This window comes from Idiotropiscis lumnitzeri, chromosome 13 (assembly GCF_059441095.1).
Source record: "Idiotropiscis lumnitzeri isolate Australia: NSW breed Sydney's pygmy pipehorse chromosome 13, RoL_Ilum_1.0, whole genome shotgun sequence".
Lineage (NCBI taxonomy): Eukaryota > Metazoa > Chordata > Actinopteri > Syngnathiformes > Syngnathidae > Idiotropiscis > Idiotropiscis lumnitzeri.
In genome coordinates, this window is record NC_142403.1 from 4,453,193 (window position 1) to 4,472,921 (window position 19,729).

Below are 19,729 nucleotides of genomic sequence, written 5' to 3' on the forward strand. Positions count from 1 at the left end.
GTACAGAGGATTAAGCGAAGGCTCAGAAGGTATCTCTCTCTGTTCCCATCTTTAAAACTCATCTTAATTTTTTTTTATTATGATTATTATTTGGCTTTTGACTCAGTATGAAACTTGGTTTTGTTGTGTTTGTGCTTTTTCTGTCTTCATTATTAATTTGTTGTATTGTTTGTCATTATATGACTTACTTTTTCTGCACATACAGCACTTTGCATACAGTTGTGGTTGTCTTAAAGTGCTTTATGAATACAGATGAGTTGAGTGGAGTAAAACAAACAATTGCAGGATATTGTTTTTTTTATTACTATTTTATGTTTTATGTAACCTTTATCCAAAACACTTTGCTTTGCTTCACTAGTATGTATAATTTAAAAGCATTACATTGAGCTACAGAATCAAAATGTACTTATATATTTTTTTAGCAATGTAACATAATAGTGTAATGTATATTGTCATTAATTTCATTTTTGATGTATTATTGTTACGTGTTGCCGTGGGATGGAGGGGTCGTGACAAACATGTCTTTCTGTTACTTTGAGTTGTTGTATTTACGAATTCATGAAACGCAACACAATGTTCGTGCACGAGAGAGAGCGACGAAGGAGCGTACTAGGTTTGCCATAATGATGATTACAAGATGGGTTGCCATGTCGCTACTCCGGGTCCTGTTTTTTCCGATTTCCCAACTCGGACCCCCCATTTCAAAGGGGCGTTCGAATACACTTTTCCTAGTCGGAAGTCTCCACCTCCTCGAATGCAGCACTAGCATGCGGAGCCATTTTCTGTGACTCTGACAAACTCAAACATTTCAATTATTCGCGCTCCAACGACGATCATGCCCCTACAGTGTATCGTGAAAATATAACGTATGGGGATTCATTTTATTTTTGGAATTGCAAAAGGAGGCGACGAAATAATTTCAGTTCGTATTCGGACATTAAAATTTGTTTCTTCCGTGAGCTTTAGAGGTGAACACCGTCTTCATCGTTGTTGACTAGCAACGGTCTTTTTTTGTAGGTTGCTATACAACCCAATTTAATATTCACGAGTCATCTGGTGTTTTTGTGTCATAATAGATTATGAGTAGATAAATCTCTAAACCAATTAGTTAAAATGTGTCGTTCTGAGACAGGGTGCGAACATTAAGCACTAATACTTGGCTAAAATGTCTTACCTGGATTCATCGGAGGTTCATGATGAGGAGGAGACTTTCTACCTGCAGTGCAGAGCCGCCTTCCTAAGTGTGTTCAGATCTAGTCTGACAAATATCTCCTCGAAAAACGAGTTATGTCGAGGTAAGTTGTTTTTCAAAATATTCGCAAAAGCCTACTTTTTGTTGTTGCACAAAGACCCCCTTTCACTGACGTAAAATCAGGATGACATCAGAGACTAATTGTCAACTTTTTACACTTATTTCCAAAGTATAAACGCTACCAATCAATTCAATACTTGTGTCTCACAAAGTCAAGATGAAATGCAGTGAAAGGGCCCAAAATAATTTAAAATGTCACTCTTTCCTAAAACCTGCTGACCAGTTTGTCAGTGTCAGGCCATGTTGAAATGGTTTGCATTACAAATGACTGCAGTAAAAGCAAGGTTGGAAATGCATATTTTATAATGTGGAAAAAATATCTCCTTTTGGAAATCCCCTTTACATGAAACTTCCACATGGTAATATATTTGGCAAGGAAAAACGACCCCAAACAGGAATTTGAATTCTTGGTATGATTTGCAACTTATTTCATTCATCCATTCATTCATTCATTTTTTTTTTTATTTAATTTTTCATAGTTCTCCAGTTAGCTGGTAGAAATCCCTCACAAGCCACTCTTGATAAATACTGGACCCCGGGAACAACGCACATGAATTTTGATGATTTCTGTGAGATCCTGAAAAGGGAGTGGAAAACTGAGAATGATCTTATGGGAATTTTCCAAAAGCTGGATGAAAATGGCAATGGCTACATCACACACAACGAAGTGGAAAAACTCCTTACAACTGTGAGTTACTACATATTTTGCATTTGACATGTTCACCTTTTGTGGTATTTTATATGTTGTCAAATCATTTTGATCTTAATATATATGAAATAATACATACTGATGGTTATAATGCTTAAGAATTTTAATCAAGTGTTTTGGTCGTTAAATATTTCAAACCTGTCAGGGAGGAGAAAAAATGACACCAGAAGAGGTGAAAGCCATTTTCTCATTAAGCGGCATCAACGAGGATGACAAATTTGACTATGTAGAGGTAAGTGTGCATGTGTGGAGAGTGCATATATATTTTCTATTTGGCCTTTTTAGCCCATGCTATTGTATGGCCTTTGTGTGTCTTTTGTGCAGTTTATGAAACTCTCATCTTCAAGTCTTTTCTTTTGTGTGTTGTTGGTAGCTGTCATGAACATCTTCATGCAAACATTCAAATAACGCGTTGAAGCCCATTCAGTCATTTCAATATATATACCTGTCTCAGACGAAAATTAGAAAGACCTCAACGGGATAGAATTTAATTGTTTTATTGTGTGTTTTGTACATTTACAAGAACAAAAAATGTAGACAATAATAATAAAACACTCCTAATGGTCCCAACCAATATATATCAGCACTTCTGCATACAGTATCTTTTTGGGTTCTGTAAGAAAGAGAGTACATTTTTAGCCTTTTTGACCGTTACTGAGATGCTAATTGTCCATGTGAGATCCCAGAGGTTGGTGCGTCAGTAAATTTGCCCGGTCCCTCACTCTGTCACTGGCCAGGCCACACGTCCATTATTGTTACTTCGTCATTATTTCAAGCTGAACCAAACTGTTCCAAAATACGTCACTCCGTCATTGTTATTTTAATTCAGCATCCGTCATCGCCATCTCTGAATTATAGTTCTTCACCAGTATTTCAGGACCGTTAGTAAATTTCAAATCCGTAAATCGACAGTATGTCACTCTATAGTCGTTATTTTAACCGTGCTCCTGTCTCCCTGCTGAGGAAAAATAGCACGCCATAATATTATACTTTATTCAGACATGCAGTGCTGTAATTACATAATTAAATCGACTAAAAGATAACACTGTCCTGGCTTCACAGTGCCCAACTGGTTAGCACGATGGCCTCACAGTGCAGAGGTCGTGGGTTCAGCTCCGGCCTTCCTGTGTGGAGTTTGCATTTTCTCCCCCTGCCTGCGTGGGTTTCCTCTGGGTAATCCGGTTTCCTCCCATATTCCAAAAACATATATGACAGGTTGATTGGACACTCTTAATTGCCCCTAAGTGTGAGTGTTAGCGCGGATGGTGGTTCTTCTATGTGTGCCCTGCGATTGGCTGGCAACCAGTTCAGGGTGTCCCTCGCCTACTGCCCGAAGATAGCTGGGATAGGCTCCAGCACCCCCCGCAACCCTAGTGAGGAGAAGCGGTACAGAAGATGGATGGATGGATGGATAACACTGGCCAACAATACACTTTAATCAGAGATGGCTTTATGCAGTGGTTCGCAAACATTTTTGGCAGCGCCCCACTTTTTGAAAATTATTTTTAGCCAACCCCCCAACCACACTCCCACCACTATCCACGCACACACGGTTTTTCAATAAATAAGCATACACGGGTTGCTTTGAGCGGAGAAGTTCACACATTGCCAGACAATACGGTGACCAACGATGATTGTGTTGGCTGCTAAATGCTATCTTGGTTGACAGTTAAACAGTGATAAACAATTCAGTCCACTCACAACGTACTCCATCCCCCTTCTTTCCAGTTCTCCGAGCCGCCTGCTCCTATTTTGTCTCAGTCCCGGACAGTAAAGGAAGCTGACTATGATGTATGCCTCTCCAAAAGACCGCAATGATATTGTTGTCCCACATTGTTTTTATTTTAAAAAAAATGCCTGTCCTTTTTTTCCAGCCTATCAGGCTAAAATGATCTGTGTCAAGTCTTAAGTCTTCAGTGGCCAAACTGGAAGTCATTGATACTATTGCATTTACTGCAACAAGTAGCTCTTACATCGACTGCCCAGTTGGTGAATCAGTGGTGTAACATTAGTGCCTGTATCCCCATTCTGTCTCATCTATGAGCAATTTTTGTTTCAAAACATGACATTAACTTGTCACATACTGGTTAAAACGTGATGTAACACAGTAATCGATTCAATCAATTCCTTTTCAAATGGTGTGCTTATCTTCTGTTATTGCAGTACCCTAGAGGTGGTAATGTGCTGGTCTTACTATTGCTGTCAGTTTTGCAGACAGCTTGTATCCACAGCAGAGAAATGTCAGATGGCCTCTTTGGTGAAGCTCCAGTCTGATGCCAAGCTGAAGAGACAAAACTTTGGCAGCCATCCGGACAGCTCTCCTGTACCCTCCACGACATCAGGATCAACAACACCATCTCAGCCTCCAGAAACAACCTGGTCAGATCCAGACATCACACTTCAAAAAGGTAGTAGAATAACTATTCCAATGCTTGTATAAAAGGCTCCAAATGTGTTGCCTTGTCGACTGTTGGTGTTTTAGATGCACACCCAATACACGTCGGCACTTTATTGTGATGAATTTATTAGCTCTGTTATTGATCAATTTTTCACTCCTCTGTGACAAATCACCTCATTAGGACGGTTCATTCATCAGGAAAACCGCACAATTAGAGCCACTTGTTTGGAGGAAAGGAACTGTGAAGCGCTAATCATTTCTGCCATTAGCAGATTGACAAACACTCATCTACACCATGGAAAACCACAGACTTTGGCTTTGGCCAAAAAAGATGTGTTTTTACGGATTGCTCAACTGCTAAGTCAACCTTAAGAAGTGAAACCATCAATATTGTACAGAACACGGTAGAAACGGAGTCAGAGATCCTGCTAAAGTAAGGTAAAGACAATCCTGCCACTGGGGAGTGATAGATGGGATTGATCTAAGTGGTCGGTCTATGTTCATGTTATTGATTCAGAGGATTCCGCGACTACTCACTGGGGAGAGGATGAGGGATTTGAAAAGGTGGTCAGGAGGAGGACCCAGACCAACCGCGACTGCAAAAACAAATGAGTTCCCACACAGTAGTCAAGATTATCACATTACTGTGCCTCTCCCACATATTGATTTATCCCTGTTACATTTTAATAAGGAGCTGACAGAAAATGCTTCCCTGTTGCACATGTTGAATGTGTTGTTCTTTCAGCTTGAAAACAATTTGGGTTGCTCATTTGGATCTACATTTGTCATATTGTATTTAGGCTTAATCCTTAAAAATAATCAGAATTAAGGAGGGTAGGATTTGTGTGTGTGCATGCATTCATGTATATTCATTTATATATCCAGTGGCTTATTTAGCTTAATGTCTATATTTGAGCAAAAATATGTTATCTCCTCTCCTTTGCTTCTGTTGACGTGATAATATAACGTAGCAGCAGCAGGACTACTGGATGCATTCCTCATTTGATACTGGTCTGTTTATTGTCACTTCTTAATAAAATGAGAACTGGTAAGCAGCCATAGCGCGTTGTAGTGATCAGAATTTGAAATTTCTCTGTTCAACATCGGGCTGAAAGTTCACTGACTTGACATTTCTTAAATCCCTTTATCTAAGCAAACAGTGCCATCTTAAGGAGTCAAAAAATACAACGACTGGTTCATGAAGCAAATTTGAAGCTTCAAGTTACCCATCTCTAGTGTATATTGTGGTGTATGGTTATCGTGGTATACATGGCCTATATCTTGATAGATATTTTTTTCCAGATCACCCAGCACTAATGTATAGTATCTGTGCATCTGTTATACTTCAACACATTACTTTATATCTTAGTTCAATTTCTAAACCATCATTCACTGGCAACCAGTCCAAAGTGTACCCCGCCTCTCACCCGAAGTCAGCTTAATCCAGCTCACCTGTGTTCCTGGTGAGAATCAGCGATATAGAAAATGGATGGATGGACAGATGGCGGCTAGTTGTTAGCACATTTCTGTTTTCAGTATTCAGTTCTCTTATTGTTATGTAAGCCATTGGTTGTCATTGAAAACATACTTTCTTTGATTCCATTAGCAAACATTTTACTTTTTTTTTATTTGATATGTCAATCTATTTTTTTTTATTTTCTTAACATTTAAAAAATATATAATTTTTCCTTTTCTAGAATTGTATAGTTGTTTGAGCGGGTGTGTGTTTGTATTCAGACAGCCGACCGTCTACCCGGACTTCATCTGCACGCAGTAGACGATCATCTCAGTCAAACTCTATCTCTGCAACATCCAGCACCAGCAAGGTCAGTCAAATACCAGTGCAACTCCCTTAGCTACTAACAATCCTTGGGCTAAATGAAGAAATATAATGTTATTATTAATTTATACATATATATATATATAGATAGATAGATAGATATATAAGTGGTCGGTCTATGTTCATGTTATTGATGTCCTTTTTTTTTTTATCAAATGCAAGGATAACTTGTCAAGGGCATATTTTATTCAGATGGCTTTGCGTGTCCTTATTTTTTTTTTTTTACATAGCACAACAGGTTTGAGATGGTTTTCTTTTTTTCTTTTCAATAAGACCTATAAAAACTTGCGCAAGACTGGTTTTACATGGAATTTCATTTGTGTGCAGGATACACCATTAGCAAAACCACTTCAAAAAACCTCAATTGTAAGTATAGGTTGCTTTCCCGCATGTTTGTTTTTACTCTCCTCGCTTGAGTTCAGCAGGGTTACTTTGAGTCAACAAGAAAATACATAATGACCCGATTGCTTCATCTATCCCATGACAGCATTGTTGTTTGAATTGATCACATTTTTCTCAATTTTGTCTCCCATGTGATGTCAAGTTGTAAAGAACTAAACGTTTCCCATTATTTATATGTAGTCTGAATAGCGTTGCACCAAATTAAGTGCTTTCAACGTTGTATTTGGGCGTGGGTTAGTGGATTGTAGTTCATTACATTAAAACTAAGGTAATTTTTTTTCTCATGAGGAGCATTGTTCCTGACCCTGCGGATTGTATATTGGGGGGTATTTAACTTCAACTACCCCAGGCAGTTTAAACAATCAAGAGTCTTGTTTGGTGATATTCATGAATCCTAATTTGCCTTTTGACATTCAGTAGATTTTTTTTTCCTGTGTAAGAAAAGTGATTTGATATGGTACGAACACACTGACATTCACAATACAGAAAATACAATAAATGTAAACTCATTTTTAGAGATCTGAAATGTGTAACATGTCTGCCCTCCTCAGGATGAACATGAGTATAACAATATGTGCTGGCAGCCTTTCCTGCTGCTGTAGTATACGTGAAGAACAAATCTTAAAACAAACTTTTTTTCTGATAAAATAATCTATCAATGTGATCATTATGTTCCTCCAGAATCTTAATTATTCCTCTTACATTTTGGAACAATTGTATGGTTTCAACATCGTGGCAATAGTTTGGAAAAGGCCATTTTCTACGCAGAAAGGCAAGGACAGTCTATAGAGGCATGCTTGGATGAATCAAGTCTTTGGGATTAACGAGAACCGAAAATGAGTCATGTTTCCCCCAAAATGAGTGGACATTGATATCTCAGAGGCACATCTTTCTTGAGGAGTGGAAGCAGTTGCAGAGTGCGGCAAAAAAGCATTTGTCCAATCAAATTATTATTCACTTTTTGCATTTTCCCCACAGTTTTTCAAGATCATCAAAGCATAAAAATGATAAGGTGACCAAGTAAACAAAGTATTTCCATACAGTCTGAGAGAAGGATTTTTGTTTTGCTATAGAGTCGTGCTGCAGAGCGGGCGTGCCCGGTGGAAGAGGACGATGTGCTTGGGCACACGCACGCGATTTCTCGGGTGCGTGCATCTGGATGTATGAATATGAACTGGTTGCTCGCCAATCGCAAGCCACACAAAGACAAACGACCTTCCGCGCTCACACTCACACCTAATTTGGAGTATTCATTTAACCTATCATGCATGTCTTTGGAATGTGGGAGGAAACCGGATTACCCGGAGGAAGCCCTCACAAGCACGGGGAGATCATGCAAACTTTACACAGGAAGGCCGGAGTTTGAATCGAACCGTCCACCGCTGCGCTGGGAGGCCCCTTTGCTAACTTTATATATGTGGTGTATGCACTCTTGAAAATGTACAAAGAAGAATCAATTGCTTTAATAAGTACAGTAAATTTGTTTTAGCATGTATCTTCGTCAAACTAAAGCTAATTAGCCTTATTGAAACAAACAAACGTTCCCAATTATTTCCATTTATATTTTACTTTATTCTCCCAGCAGAGCAGCCACATTTGCGTCAGGGGATGTTTTTTCTTGGAAGAGGATGGAACCATCAGCTCCTTGCAGTACCAGCTGCACCTGCCTCACACTTCCAGTGTTACCCTCACCATCCAGCCAATGAGCCTCGACCAAAGAGCTGGTACGTAATAACACCTTCCTTGCCATGTCAATTGACTAAAGATGGTGCAATAGTAGCCTATAAATTCTCTCCCTTCATTTATATTTATATGAGGAAATTGAACTTTCTAAATGTAGAAATTAGATAAATCAAAAAAATTGAAAAATTATAATATTGACTGTTTTTGTTTTTTTGTTTTTTTTTTGCTTCGTTATTAAGACAAGCCTTCCCCCTGGATGAATGTGGACACAGCTCTTTTTGTGATGTTAGCTGGCGATACAGAAGAGGACTCGACACTCATGTGTTTCACTGGAACAAAGGATAAAGAAGTAGGTTTTGCATTCAGAGCATTTCATAATCACTTAGATTTTAAATAATTCTCCAATTCGATCTTGTATGTTGATGTAGTCATGGATTCCTTGGAATATTTCCCCCCCTATATTTGTGAAGAAAAAAAGTTATACATCCTGAAAGTATAAAAATCTTAGAAATAATAAACTTAAATTAGTCCATGCATGCGGCACAGTGGCTGACTGGTTAGCACGATGGCCTCACAGTGAGAGACAGCATCGGGCGTGGGTTCGATCCCGGCTCCGGCCTTCCTGTGTCGAGTTTGCATGTTCTACCCGTACCTGCGTGGGTTTCCTCCGGGTACTCCGGTTTCCTCCCACATTCCAAACACATGCATGACAGGCCGATTGAACATTCTAAATTGCCCCTAGGTATGATTGTGAGTGCGGATGGTTGTTCGTCTCTGTGTGCCCTGCGATTGGCTGGCAACCAATTCAGGGTGTCCCCCGCCTACTGCCCGAAGATAGCTGGGATATGCTCTAGCACCCCCGCGACCCTAGTGAGGAGAAGCGGTAGAGATGATGGATGGATAGTCCATGCATCCTCTGCTTATGCGGGGATCGCGTTGGGAGAGCGGTAGCTTAAGTATAGAAGCCCGGACTTCCTTCTCACCATCTTTTCCGGTGTAATCCTGAGACATTCCCAAGGCGGGTGTGAGACAAAGTTTCTCCAGCATGTCCTGGGTCGTCTGCACCATAGCAGTTGCCGCAACGATCCGAACTCCTCTACTTGAAGCAGGACCATCCCCAAACTGGAGAGGGATCCCCCTTTTTCCGACTAAATAGCATGTTCTCAGAATTGGAGGTATTCACTCTTATTCACTATTCATTCAAGTGCATTGTGGGTAATTCAGTGCACTACATTTTATTCTCTGGACATTCGGACACCCCTACAAAATGGCATGATCTCCATATGGTGCACAATATAGGGACTGGTGGAAACATTCAGACACAGTCCTAGAGTCTTCAATTGAGCATATTATTTAATTAAAGAGGAATCGAGAGTGCCAGGAGAAAAAGCACACTTAGGAGCGACAAACTCCGCCCGAAAAGGTCCACGCATACAATGCTTTTGAACGTAACAAGTTCATTAAAATAATCTATGGTATTATCTGTCTTGAATTTTATTTGATTTTGTGGTGTGTAAAAAAGAACTATTTTGTTCAGTGTAAAAAAAAAAATGTTTTACAGAAGTACATTTGGAGAGGCGAACTGAAAGCTGGAGCGTACTACCTCCTGCCTTTCTCCAGTGGCTGCAGATTAAAGAAAAGAAGCAGAAAGAATGTCTCTAATAAATCCACAGAACTTGTCTACAAGACTGACACTGGAGAACTTGACCTCACCAGCGATTTTCGGTATGTTTGTGTGCTTGTTTGATTCTATACTATAACATCAACTCCCCCCCAAAAAAACAATTATTATTTTTTACAGTAGGGTACGGGCTAAAGGCTTTATTTCACATTTACACGCTACAGTATGTGGAATTCTGTTGTGTATGCATTCCAGGCTATGTCGTGCTGTGATGTAACTGTCATGTCCATGTCCATGCACATCCGTAAAATCTCCTTTCATCTCTGATCTGTGTTCTCCTTCAATAATCTGTGCCGCAAAAAACAAATTGATGGCTAGCAAAAAAATAGTAGATGAGTAGTCTGTTAAATTGTTGGAAGGATTCCTGTTGGGTTATTAAGGTAGCCAGAACAGCATGAAGGGCTGACGAATACTACTTGTATGGGATGTAAATGCATACGCGACGTGAGCAGCTGAGTTTTGAGTTTTGGGCTATGTGTATGGGAACGTAATGGGTGAGCGTATTCAACTTTTAATAAGAAAAATTATAGTGTTTCAGATTTATACCGCATTTTGGTGTTTTCAATTTTTTTGAGTATTCAAGCCACCAAATCGCCGTCGCACTTCTGAATATTTTATCATTAATATCCATTCTAAACAATTTTGGCCCCAACACTGACCCCTGGGGGACACCAATGTCCAAGCATTTTGAGTTTCATTCACTCAGCTTTGGGCTTCATTCAAGTTCTTGCTGTTGGCAGATGACACTAACATTCTAATTTCTGGTGAGAAAATTTGGGAATTAATTAACTCAGAAATATGGTTTGATAAAGACAAGTTTGCAATAAATTTAAAAAAAGCTATAGTAATGGTATTTGTAAATGTTAAATTGATGAATAAAATAGATATATCAATAGAGGGTATAAGTATATGGAGCGTAAGTGAAATCCTTGTGCTAATGACTGGCAAGAGAATTTTCTGGAAAGCACTCAGGCAACATATCCAATCCAAACTTTCAAGAACCATTTGTGTCCTGGCAAAAGCAAAACATACCCTCAAATCACTCCACATTCTCTACTGTTCACTATTGCTACCATATTTAAATGACTGTTGACACACTTACAAAACTGCATTACAACCACTGGATATACTGATAAAAAAGCAACGAGAATCATCCATAATGTTGGATTTCATCACCACACAAACCAGTTGTCTTAAGATTTGCTGATTTAACATTGCAGAATTAATTTATAAAGAAAGAATTTACTGCCAAGTGGCATACAAGCGACCATAAGGCGCACTTTAAATTTTCCCCCAAAACTTACACCTGTTCTATAGACTGAACAACTCTTCCGATCCTGTCCTTTTGGGGCAGCATTGCAGAGTGCACATTAGGACACCAATGCTCGCCAAAGTCTGAGACGTCAATGCTACAAATTGAGTGTGACAAATACATTATGTGAATATGTCTTTTCGATGATGGTGCAAGAGAAGGCTGGACAGCTGTCCACAATGTCGTAGTCTGCCAAGAAACGTATTTTGAATGAGAGGGAGATTATAATTTCAACTATGAAAAGTTTTGTGCTTCTGTCTGTTGGGTTAGAATAGGGAACAGACAACTAAATAGGGATTTTCGACAATATCATCAATCAGTTAAAACATAAATATATTTTTTTAAAAATCTCTTTTTGGAGCAGTATAGCGGAGTGGAGGGGCTGAGTTAAGCACAGTGTATGGAATTAGCTATAGCATGATTGTACATATTATTATAATTAACCTTTGTTATTTAAAAGATAATGGTATAATATACGTACGTAGGAAGTATTATATTGATGTGTTAGTTATACATAAAAAAATTATAAAATATTGAATTAAAATGCACAGTATTTTCCAGTGTATAAGGTGCACCTGTGTATAAGCCGCAGAAACTCTTTTTGGAGCAAGAACAAAACAAAAAAAGAATATACAAGCCGCACCAGGCTATCAGCTGCAGTTTTCTATGTACAGAACGATTTTGAACAGTGAATGGACATAAATGTACATAAACAGATTCTTAAAATAGTGCCTTTTAACACAGCAACAACTTTATTAATTAAAACAGAACAGACCCAAGAGAAAAAAAATATTTCGCGTATTTTCTGAACTATAGAGCAAGAAAAATCCACAAAAAAGCCACAAAATCTCTCAAAATCTAGGAACAAAGTAGGAGCTTATAGTCCGGAAAATACAGTACTAAAAATTATATTGTTACACAAGATTTATTGTGAATTGGAATATTCTCAATAGCATATTTTATTTTATTTATAGATAGATATACGAATATTCCTAAAGACTGGGATATACTAATATAAATAAATAAATATACGGGTGTAGGAATGGATGAATTTCTACCTTCTCCAGCTCCTGTGCAAACGGGTAAGATATCAACTATGTTGTATAGATTTGTAATTCTGTTTTTTGCTTTGTGTTCTTTTTATCTGTATTTATTTGATGGTCTTAATTTTGCAGATTTTTTCAGAAGTTACTGCATTATGCTGTAATTTAATTTTTATGCATGTTCAAAATTGTGTAACACAAATATGCTTGTTTCATTCTCAACTGCCAAGTATTCTTATTCACTCTCTACCTTGAGTAACAACTTCTGGTTTGATTCAGAAGTGTTTGCTTATTTGTTAAACGATGGCATTGCTTGTTTATGTTAATTATCGATGCCTATTTGGTTTTGGTGTTTGAGTGCATCATAATTATAAAATGAGTCTCTAAAATGCTTCTTCTGCCACTTAGGAAAATAGACTGCTAAGCTACAGCATCAGTAGTCCAGTAATACCTTACTGTGCCACAGGGAGGCACTGTCGGAGATCTTTGACATCATAGACTTGGATGGGAATGGTTTGCTAAGTCTTGAGGAATATAATTTCTTGGAGCTGATGATCAGCGGAGAGGCGTGCAAGATGGGGACGTGGGCCATCTGCAAAGGTACAACTCGTTAAATGCACTCATTCATAATGTTCATCTCGCGTTATGTTTCTATCGTGTCAAAAATTGAGGTTAAGGGTGTTTGATAAATTGAAATCTTCCACCAGATGTTGTATGTGATTACTAAAGAAACCATGTTACCAAAATAAAAGAAACATAATAAGGTTTAAAACACAGGTTAAAACATCACAGAATATATGCCCACTAGACTGCATAAAAGAAATCACACTTTTAAAACAGCATAAAAAATGTAATAGTTATCCAGTTTGATCTTGAATAATATGAAATATTACTGAAATTCAAATAGTTTTTTGTAACCAAAATTTTTTGACTAAGGCTCAAATGATAACCTTGTTTTTTCATTCGGATCCAGAGGCATGATGATGATTTTTCGCTTTCATGCGAAATAATCTATTTCAAATGAAAAAAAAAGCCTTTGGTAGCCTAAATATGAAATTGAATGTGTCAAGAATGTTGTACTTTATTGCAGTGTGACAATTTGCGTAGATGGCCACTTTACCCTATTTTGCAGGATCATCCTGCATCCTCCATCTGCGACCGACCACCCTTCTATCCTTACACTTTCATCCTTATTCATAAAAATAATCGCCGTCCGTCTTTGTCGTTTTAAAGCGCTTCCGTCCTTGCATTTAACCTTGTGCCAAAAAATAAATAAATGTATGATGATTATGATGAACTGCAGCGGTTTCATAATTCATAAACATTACTTGAAACTCCATAGCTGGCTAATTTCCTATTCACGTCCACGTACCTGCAATTTCTGTACTATAAAACACACCTGATTAAAAGCCACAAAAGCTAAATTCAGCCATAAAAAAGAGAGAAATATGGATTTTATTCTGCACCAAGTGCTAATATTTGAATTCTATACATGCCGTACTTGACCGGGTTAGAGACTATTTAAGGGAAAGGTGAAAATCCACTTCTCGTCTTGCTTTGTCTGTCCTTTATTAAAAATTTCTCATCCTCCATCCTAAAAATGGGCATCGGCCCAGGACAACTATTGCTGCCGAATAGTGTGAATACTTTCCAATCATTCGCATTGGGAACGTTTTTGTCAACAGAGAATTTTGACATGAGAAAGAATCAACTGACAAAACAGGGCTTCATGGAACTGACTCTGATGGAGGCAACAGAAAAAGACGGCGACAGTGATGACCTGTGGGCACTTGTCGAAACCATGGGCTACAACCGTATGCTGGAGCTAGTCGAGGTTCTCACTTATTTCACACAAGTACATGAAATGCATTTGCAGTCTTTTTTGTTCCCTCCCTAATATGATCTCCCACGTCATCAGGCTTGCCCGTTCCAGATAGACATAAACTGTGAGAGCGCACAGCCATCAGTTCAGCCTCTCAGGCTGGACTCCGGGCCCAAGATTCTAAACCAGGCCCTGCAGAAGTCCATCACTTTAGAGGGAGCAGCCAAACAACTGAAAGGTCAAGACAACGTGCTCATCTACACCTACAGTGGAGAACACAGAGTATCCTCCCTCGTCGTCAACAAGGTAGATTACAACATTTGACAAGGTTTCTCTCTGTTTCGGCACAAATTCATCCTAATTGTGATAGCTTCTTGCAGATTTCCGTTACTAATGCAAATCAGTTACTACTATTGCATCATACTCTTATTTCCACTATACATAGTTTAGGCATACATCCAAGAACTGTATGAGAATTTCTTAAGATGCTGACTTTTATTTTTTATAGATTTTATACATTTTTTAAGTGAGGGCTATGAGAATCATTCAGTGATGGTTAGGGCTGCCACAAATGATTATTTTGTTGGTCAACTAGACAACAAGTCGATTAATTGGGTCGTACATAAATTGTGCCCTGTAGCACAAGCAATAAGCTGCTTTTATACAAGCATAATTAGTTTACAGCTTGAATTCTTTACGTATGTAGAAAAAATAAGTACAGTGTTACAACATTCAACTGTGATTAAACTTTGCAGCTTGTACAGGCATTTCCTGAGATGGTTATAAATGGTGGTGCTGTTTAAATTCATGGCAATACTGTGGCCATTATTTTTTTTAGTAATTGTAATTTTTTGGTGCATTTTAAAATGGAAGCAAAACTATACACTATGCAGAGTTGCACTAATACTACAAAACTGTTTAGAAATATAAAGGTAAATACTTGAAAACAAATTTCACTCTACTTGGGCACCAAGCCCTCTTTTCAAAAGTAAGAGGTCGTGAAATCAGGATGGTAGTAAATTAGGTAAAAACACTGTGCTGAAGAAAACTTAAATAATCATGTGTTTTGGTTTTTACATTTTTTTATTTAAAAACTTTATCCAGAATGTTTTGCTTTTATTCACTATTATGCATAATTTAATAGTAGTAAATTAATTTACAAAATCAATTCACATGTTACAAACAAAAATAATAGTATAATTATGTGTTTTATTTTTATTTGATGGCTTGAATGATGGCTTGTTGCAAATATGTTACTTTGAGTGCTGGTATTTCCCAGTTCATGAACGCAACACTCCAATCGCAAGACAGAGTGTGTGAGATCTTTTTTCTTCAATGTCAAATGCGGACAAACACACACTGGTTGTTAACAAATGTGAGTTTGCTGGCTCATGCTTCCTTAATTCATAGCAGACCCTACAGTATGTTAGCGTACCATAAAGGATGTCATATTAGCGTGAGTGTTACATCATACCCACACCGTAACCTGTGTCTGCTAACTACATCTAGCTTTTAGACACAATTGAACGTGTCCAAATGAAAAATGGCATCAGCCACAACGTACTTCTTTTCTAGATGATCGAGCATCCCCGTCATGTTGCCATAAAATATTTGCATCTTTGGTATTTGTGGTTGAAAGTGCCGTAACCTTAGGACTCTGTTGCTAACACCAGGTAGCCATGACACCCCACCCCATTCCCCACAATGCTTCTGTTTACCCTGATGTAAACCAGATTAATATATGTACGCCCTAGACAGTTCTGTGAATGATTTCCGTTCCCACTTTGTGATGATGAAAATGCTCTGTCTACTGTAAATGTTCTGTGATTGACTGGCGTCTAGCCCAGTGTCTAGTCTGACTTTCATCCAAAGTCAAGTGGGATTGGCTCCAGCTCTTTGCTACTCAACATAATTAGTGGCGTAGAGAATGAATGTGTGGATATTTGAATCACAACTCGGCATGAAGTAGTGCAGTTGTACTCATGAAATTACTGTACAACTTAATTATTACATTTTGATCTCTATAAATAAACAATATACTGCATATATGTGATCATTATTGTTGTAAAGGTAAGCCGTGTTTAGTTATCTAGACTTATGACAGTTAACCCTTAGGCCTTCATTTTCTATTTTACTACCCTTCTAGCTTGTTCCGGCCATTTTTAGCCATGTACAGATAGTTTGCCATTTTTAATATTTTATTCATGTTTTTTTGTTTTGCTTGTTTTACTCAAGGTCAGTTCTTGTCATTAATATGAAACATCAATTCATTTTTGTTTTAAACCCTTCAAATTCCAGTTTGTTTGGGGTAAGAGTTATTATTAAGGTGCTTGCTGGGCGGCTGTGAGGTCGCTTGGAGTCACCATGGAGGTGGAAACATTTTCCTCCAGGGGGTAATGAATTGTCGGCACAACTCCAGCCACTATGTACCCTGATGTGAACACAGCAGAGTGACACCCAGTGAGCATTTTGAGGAGCACTGAACAGCGAACGTACCACTACACATTATCAATGTTTTTTTTTTTTTGGTTTGTTTTTTGCATGGAAAATATGATAGTTGTCAGAGTGACTACAATGTTGTTGTTTTTTTTTTCAGTCCAACCAGAAAGTAACAGTTCGTGTCAACAACAAGCACAACATCAACTGCTGCAGCAGTAGAGGCTTAAATGTGTTTGCTATCGAGGTGCCAGCCAGAACTAAGATGGTAGGACATTTTTTCTGTTGAGATTATTACCTAGTCACAGTTGAATCAAGAACTACCAAAATCACCTGAACATTTCTGAAGTAGTTAATGTATTCAAAGTGTTTTTGATATTAATGCAGCCATCTGTGTTGTCCACTAGGTGTGCCAACATGTCCTGCCCATCAGTGAAAACGAGGATTGGAGCTACAACTGTGTGGAGACTTTGCTTCCCTCTAGATAGAGCTACATACAGTTTGCTGATCGTCTATGCTTGTGACACCCAATAGTTTGTTGAAGCCCTGAAAAAAAATGGAATAGGCTGCATCAAATATGTTGATTACTGAAGGAAATCTTGCAGTTAGAGCCTTGTGTTTCTTACTGTCTTTCTTTATGTATTTAGTTAACCTTTATTTATTCAGTTAAGATAATTGAGATCAAATTCTCATTTGCAATGTCGACCTTGCATGAGACAGCAGAGCAAAACCAAGCTAAAAAAAGTGATTAGTACTAATACTGGACATACTGGGTGCATATAGTTGTCACCATTCCTTTCTGATTCTGAATGAAATGCATGGCTCTGCGTTACTCTCCGGTCTGAACTTTGCATGCCCTTGGCCTTTTCAGCTGAGTACTGACCTCCTATTTATAACTCTCAGACTGTTCTTTGCCCTTTGACTTTATCTGCTGAAATAGTAGAACCAGCTAACTAAATGTCATTTGCCACATGAGATGTAGTTTATGCCAGTCTGCTTTTCCGTTTCCAACAGGCTTGGTTTACACCCTGAGATGTTAGTCCATATTTTGTGTTGTTGTAAGTAGTGTAATCAATGCATAATCTTTTTTTATTTCATGTTATTCATTTTTGACTGATTGTTTTTCTTTGAAAAGAATCAAGTCACATAGAATTTCCGTCATATGTTAATAAATGGTGGCTTCGCTATCTCCCTTTGTCTTTATTTCTCAAAAATGTGAGGTTAACAAATTTAGTTGATGTATCGCACTCTGCAAACAAGTGATATCACAAGACCGATGTTCAACTTTGCTCAGTTTATGATGAGTAAACAAAGTGATGCAACAGGCAAACAGTAATGGCCTCAAGGCTATTTCTGAACATTTCACCCGCTCACACAATGCAGAAGAGTGACACTCTTGAGGACATATTTTTGAATGTGGAACAACCTTAAAACAATTTAATGTTTAATATGCTTATAAAACTATTAAACATATTTCTATTTACTTTTCATTCCGGTTTACCAAGTCATTTTTTGTTATAGAGTTGACAGAGATCAATATATTTAAATTGTATTGTACTGTAAATTATATTATGTATTGATGTGAATGTGTTCCATATTTATTGGCTCAACCCACTCCGCAACCCAAAATTGTAGTTTCCTTCATTTTATGTGAAAGCTAATGCAGACTGGAAATGCCAAAGTTGAAAATATACTTTAATATCACGCAATAATCATTGTATATTATAACAAATGGCCCTGAGGGGAAATAAAATAAATGGGGCTCAACATCAATCTGATTCAGGTTTTGTTGTAAGCATTGGGATTTTGCGACGTTCCCTTGCACAGCGTTTTATTATCGCTATCAAAATTCGTTATTTTGGTCACTTGTTAAACGTGCAGCATTTTTTTTTCCTGATCCAGAATACCAATATGAATACTTGTATCAGCAATTGCAGTAGCAATACTGTAAATGATTTTCTTTCCCAGCATTCATACAGTTCCTTGTTTTGATTTGGAATGCATGATTTGTACCATTCACGCGATAATTTTTGCGTCAGAATAACATTGGCACGAAAGTTGCCCTGGCAGCGACTCATGTTGTGACATGTACTAGTGGTAGTGTGACTACACTAGTCCAACCATCCATCCATTTTCTGTACCGATTCTCCTCACTCTGGTCTTGGGGGTGCTGGAGCCTATCTCAGCTGTTTTCGGGCAGTTGGCGGAATACATCCAGAACTGGTTGCCAGCCAATCGCAGGGCACACAAAGATGAACAGCCATCCGCGCTCACACTCGCACCTAGGGGCAATTTAGTGCATTCAATCAACCTACTATGCATGTTTTTGGAATGTGGGTTCCCACCGGAGTACCTGGAGGGAACCCACGCAGCCACGGGGAGAACATGCAAACTCGACACAGGAAGGCCGGAGCCCGAATCGAACCCATCAACTCTGCACTGTGAGGCCATCATGCTAACCAGTCGTCCATTGTGCTGCCACTACAATAGTCATTGACACTAATATTGTGGATGCACATAAGCATTACAGTCAGGTAAAAAAAAACGTTATTCTTAACATTCAGTGTTTTTGATGGGTAGGAGCTTGTGTCATTGCTCACTCTGGGGTGAGCAAAGTATGGCCTATGGGCTACATACATTTTTTTAATAAATGTACATCAGTTATCCCACATTTACTTTTATAGTATTGCAAAGAGGTTATTCCTCAGTGTGACCTATATGCTTGAAACCAGGCAGAAACACCAGATAAGTCGTCTGTCAAGAAAAGCAGGAGTCACCGCTGCACCAACAGCCAGTGTGGAACTGTAACAACTGGTGCCTGAAGTGTTGGAATGTGACTGAACCTTTTCATCGCCGGAGGACTAAATGTTTATGTCTACCTAGGGACCTCTCCAATAAATAGGAGAATTCGGAAAGGTGTGTTTCAGAGCGGATTGGAGGGTCGTAACTGACTAACCTCTGTGTGTTTCTCCTCATCATTCGAATCTCTCTTGTCTTCCTTGTCTGCTATTTTAGGAAATGCTCTTGGCTGTTTGAACATGACATACATTAATACATAGTGTACATGCTACGTACACATAAACACTTATTT

The 19,729-nt window shown here is 38.4% G+C and overlaps 1 protein-coding gene across 4 annotated transcripts; it reads left to right on the top strand.

The window, feature by feature from the left end:
• The first annotated feature begins 612 nt into the window (after positions 1-612).
• efcab7 (EF-hand calcium binding domain 7) lies at positions 613-17,825 on the top strand. Of its 4 annotated transcripts, none has more exons than XM_088313745.1 (15): positions 613-1,295; positions 1,792-2,000; positions 2,167-2,253; positions 4,228-4,429; positions 6,157-6,245; positions 6,587-6,625; positions 7,735-7,806; positions 8,244-8,385; positions 8,584-8,693; positions 9,906-10,069; positions 12,847-12,980; positions 14,066-14,214; positions 14,299-14,508; positions 16,799-16,906; positions 17,046-17,825. In XM_088313745.1, the coding sequence occupies exons 1-15, from the start codon at positions 1,166-1,168 to the stop codon at positions 17,124-17,126; spliced, it is 1,926 nt and encodes a 641-aa protein (XP_088169871.1). In that variant the 5' UTR covers positions 613-1,165; the 3' UTR covers positions 17,127-17,825. The 4 variants fall into 4 exon arrangements, with proteins under 4 accessions (XP_088169871.1, XP_088169873.1, XP_088169872.1 ...); XM_088313746.1 differs by having other exon boundaries at positions 614-1,295; positions 8,247-8,385; XM_088313747.1 differs by lacking the exon at positions 6,587-6,625.
• The last annotated feature ends 1,904 nt before the right edge of the window (positions 17,826-19,729 follow it).